Source organism: Colobus angolensis, unplaced genomic scaffold (assembly GCF_000951035.1).
Source record: "Colobus angolensis palliatus isolate OR3802 unplaced genomic scaffold, Cang.pa_1.0 Scaffold281, whole genome shotgun sequence".
Lineage (NCBI taxonomy): Eukaryota > Metazoa > Chordata > Mammalia > Primates > Cercopithecidae > Colobus > Colobus angolensis.
The window spans coordinates 306,392-309,986 of record NW_012116055.1 but is presented as its reverse complement, the minus strand read 5'-3'; the positions used below and the strand labels follow the sequence as shown (position 1 = coordinate 309,986).

Below are 3,595 nucleotides of genomic sequence, written 5' to 3'. Positions count from 1 at the left end.
ATCCTGTTTGGGCCTGGCATGGTGGCTCACACCTGTAATCCCAGCACTTTGGGAGGCTGAGGTGGGCAGATTGCTTAAGCCCAGGAGTTTGAATCCAGCCTAGGTAACATGGCAAAACCCTGTCTTTACAAAAACTACAAAAATTATCCGGGTGTGATGATGCATGCCTGTAGTCCCAGCTACTCGGGAGGCTTAGGTGGAAGGATCGCTTAAGCCCAGGAGGTTGAGGCTACAGTGAGTTCTGATCACACCACTGTACTCCAGCCTGGGCAGCAGAGCAAGACCCTGTCTCAAAAAAAAAAGAAAAGAAAAAAGAGAAAGCATCTTGTTGGTTGTTTTGTGCGTCTGTCTCCCCCAGCCACCGCCCCACTGTGGTATATCAGTTCCAAGGCATCTGGGGCCCCGTCAGTCTCGCTCTGCTGAATCCCCAGTGCCTGCTACAGTGTCTGGCAGGAACTTCACACATGTTTTGTTTTGTTTTGTTTTGTGAGATGGGATCTTGCTCTGTTGTCCAGGCTGGAGTGCAGTGGCATGATCATAGCTCACTGCAGCCTCGAACTCCTGAGCTTGGTCCTCCTGCCTTAGACTCTCAAGTAGCTGGGACTACACAATTGTGCCACCACGCCTGACTGATTTATTTTTTGTAGAGACAGGGTTTTGTGATGTTGCCCAGGCTGGTCTCAAACTCCTGGGCTCAAGTTATCCTCCTTCCTTGGCCTCCCAAAGTGCTGAGGTTAGAAGCGTGAGCCACTGAACCTCGCCTGTAAATGGTTTTGAATGAATGAATGAGCTGATGGATAACGGAAGCTCTTCTTTATCCTGAGCTGCATAGGGTATAAAATGGACTTTGGAGTTGGGAAGTCTGAATTTGAATCCCAGCTCCAGCATTCACAGGCTCTGTGACCTTGGGCAAGTTGCTTAACCTCTCTGAACCTCAATGTCCTCATCTGTAAAATGGGACTAATCGTTGTGAGGGTTGGGAGTGACCATTCATGCGAAGCATGTAGCTGGGGGCCTGGCACCTACTAAGTGCTTGAAAAATCATGCGGGAGACCGGCCATCCCGGAGTCTCGAAACCATGGCCGACCTGTGTGGGTGAGATAGTAGCCTTTGAAGCTGGTGGATAGACCAACCCTGCGGGCTCCTGACTTTTCAAGTCCTGTGAGCCCTGAGTAGTTGTCTGAAAGGCAGGCACAATGGTCCTCAGTGCATAGCGTCCTCCTGGAGGAATCACTGAGCAGGCACTGTGAGTCGCATCCCCAGGGACTGGTGAGGCCCAGCCACTTACCAGGTAAGGGTGAGCGTGCTGGGGTGGAGGTTCCACATCTCCAGGATGCAGATGACCGTCTGGAGGTAATCGGTGTAGCAGACGAGGTCGGGGCAGCCCCAGCCTGGAGGGTCAAGTGGGAGAGAGGCCTTGGTGGGTGGGGACTACAGAGCTTCCTCTCCATCCCCTCAAAGGCTAGAGGAAGAGTGGGTGCAGGGATCCCCAGGCCGGGACAAATATGAGGACTCAGGAGCTGCTAAGATGTAACCCTGGCGCCCAGGGGGCCTCACTACCTGGGAATTCCTTGTTTGAGCACCCGTGTTTCAAGGCTGGCTATGAAGACAGGGCACTCATAATGGCAAATAATATAAAACTACCTGGTCCCAGCTCAGCACCCTCCTCCAGAGCCCTGCGCCTGGCCACCAGGTCTGTGTCCCTCCTGGCCAAGCTCCCATTCAGAATGGCAATATCTTAAATGCCCCAGATGTGGTAGGAACCCAGCCAGCACACACCCACATACCCCAAGAGGGTCAGGACCTCATGGAGTCAAGGACAGCTATGCTGAAAATGTCCCAAAACCCTGAAAGGAAGAGACCTTGGCTCTACAGAATTTGGCTCCAGAGGACACGCACTCTCAGAGATTCGGGAAGGTGCTTCAAGGAGTTGGAAACCGTGAGAGAATTAAGAAGCCCTCGGACACTTTTGCAGAAAGGTCTGCATGATCCTGCAGCCAAAAATGCCACCGCCACCGCCACCAAGAAGTCATCAAGGTATTGCCCTATGAGGCAATTTTGTTGGAAGATTTAACACCTTTCCATCCTGCTCCCCAAACATTAATTGTTTCACTGTGTTCTAAAACAGAGGTGCGATCATCATCCAAATTTTGTTAAATGTTGGACAAAATCAATGGAATAATTTGTAGTTTTGTTTTGTATATTTGAGTGCCATTTCCACTATTTTTTGCTGCTATTTACTAGAAACTTGTACTGCCCATCTCTTTTTTTGAGATAGAATCTCTTGCTCTGTTGCCCAGACTGTAGTGCAGTGGTGTGATCTCAGCTCACAGCAGCCTCCACCTCCTGGGCTCAAGCAATCCTCCCACTTCAGCTTCCTGAGTAGCCGAGACTACCGTTGTGCGACACCATGCCTGGATAATTTTTGTGTTTTCGTAGAGACAGGGTTTCACCATGTTGCCCAGGCTGGCCTCAATTTCCGGAGCTCACGCGATCCACCTGCCTCGGTCTCCCAAAGTGCTGGGATTATAAGATTGAGCCGTTATGCCTGGCCTTGTTCCCCTTTATAATTGGGTTCATTTTCGGTGGCTTTTTCCTATTTTCCCTTGACTAATGAAGACCCATGAGGTGATGGTGGCGGTAGGTTCCCTTCTTGGGTCTCAGTCTAGGACAGAACCTATATTCGGAGCCAAGAATACTGTGTCTGGAAACATCCTTTAGTCCACTGTAGAGGTGAGAACACTGAGGCTCCAAGACTAGACCACGTCTCTCGTCTCTGTTGGTCTGCGCTGCTGAGACACTCACCCAGGAAAGGAAAAACCTAGTCTGTGCTAGTTTTTCATAGCTGCACCCATGGCAGACATTGCTAATGGATCACAGCACTCTCTCCCCTAGGCGTGACCTCAGAATGCTTCTCAACACAGCTCTCCAGGCAGTGGCTACCAAGGGGTCTGAGTCATGGAAATAAATCTTGCTCTAGAGGGTGCTTTCCTCAGGGAGACACACAGGACTTGTCAGTGGGGTGCAAAGGAGCTAGTTCCAGCACTTGATGGAGAAAACAGGACTGATTTTGGCAAAACCTCAACACAGAGCCTCTAAGTAGCTGTGTCATCTCTGAGTCTGTACCCTTATGGTTCTTTCTCAGGGCGCTAGGAATTTGGAGAGGAGCTGCCATTCCTAGCCAGGTTCAAAGCTACCAAGGGACAGGGTTTGTCTCCAAACTTGGGGAGGCAACAGCAGCCCCCGAATGGCATGGAGGTGGCACCAGGGATGGGAGGGTGAGAAAGTGCCTGGTCAGTACCCCAGCCACAGGGCAGAGAGCCCCAGGGCCATCCCATGTCTGGGGTTATGAAAGCGTGCAGGAGGCAGTGAGAGACGCACAAAGTGACTGTGCTGTCCCCAGCTCTGTGACTGTAAACACGTGAGTCAAAACTGCTTCTCCTCCCCATGGGTAAGCCAGAGATACTGCTTGCCCTAGAGGCTGTTGAGGTGTTGAGATAAGATGGTGCCTGTGCCTGCACGCTGCCCGCACACGGCTATCACTCAACAGACAGCAGCACAGAGTGGTGAAAACCATGCTATGGTTTGAACGTCT

At 51.3% G+C, this 3,595-nt stretch overlaps 1 protein-coding gene across 1 annotated transcript in view; it reads right to left on the bottom strand.

Annotated features, from left to right (window-relative positions):
- Positions 1 to 3,595, bottom strand: part of LOC105516455 (interleukin-21 receptor-like) — a 21,053-nt gene that overhangs the window by 12,627 nt on the left and 4,831 nt on the right. The window contains exon 3 of the mRNA XM_011948663.1: positions 1,289 to 1,391. Coding sequence (XP_011804053.1) covers positions 1,289 to 1,391 — 103 coding nt within the window. The remainder of the gene's footprint in view (positions 1 to 1,288; positions 1,392 to 3,595) is intronic.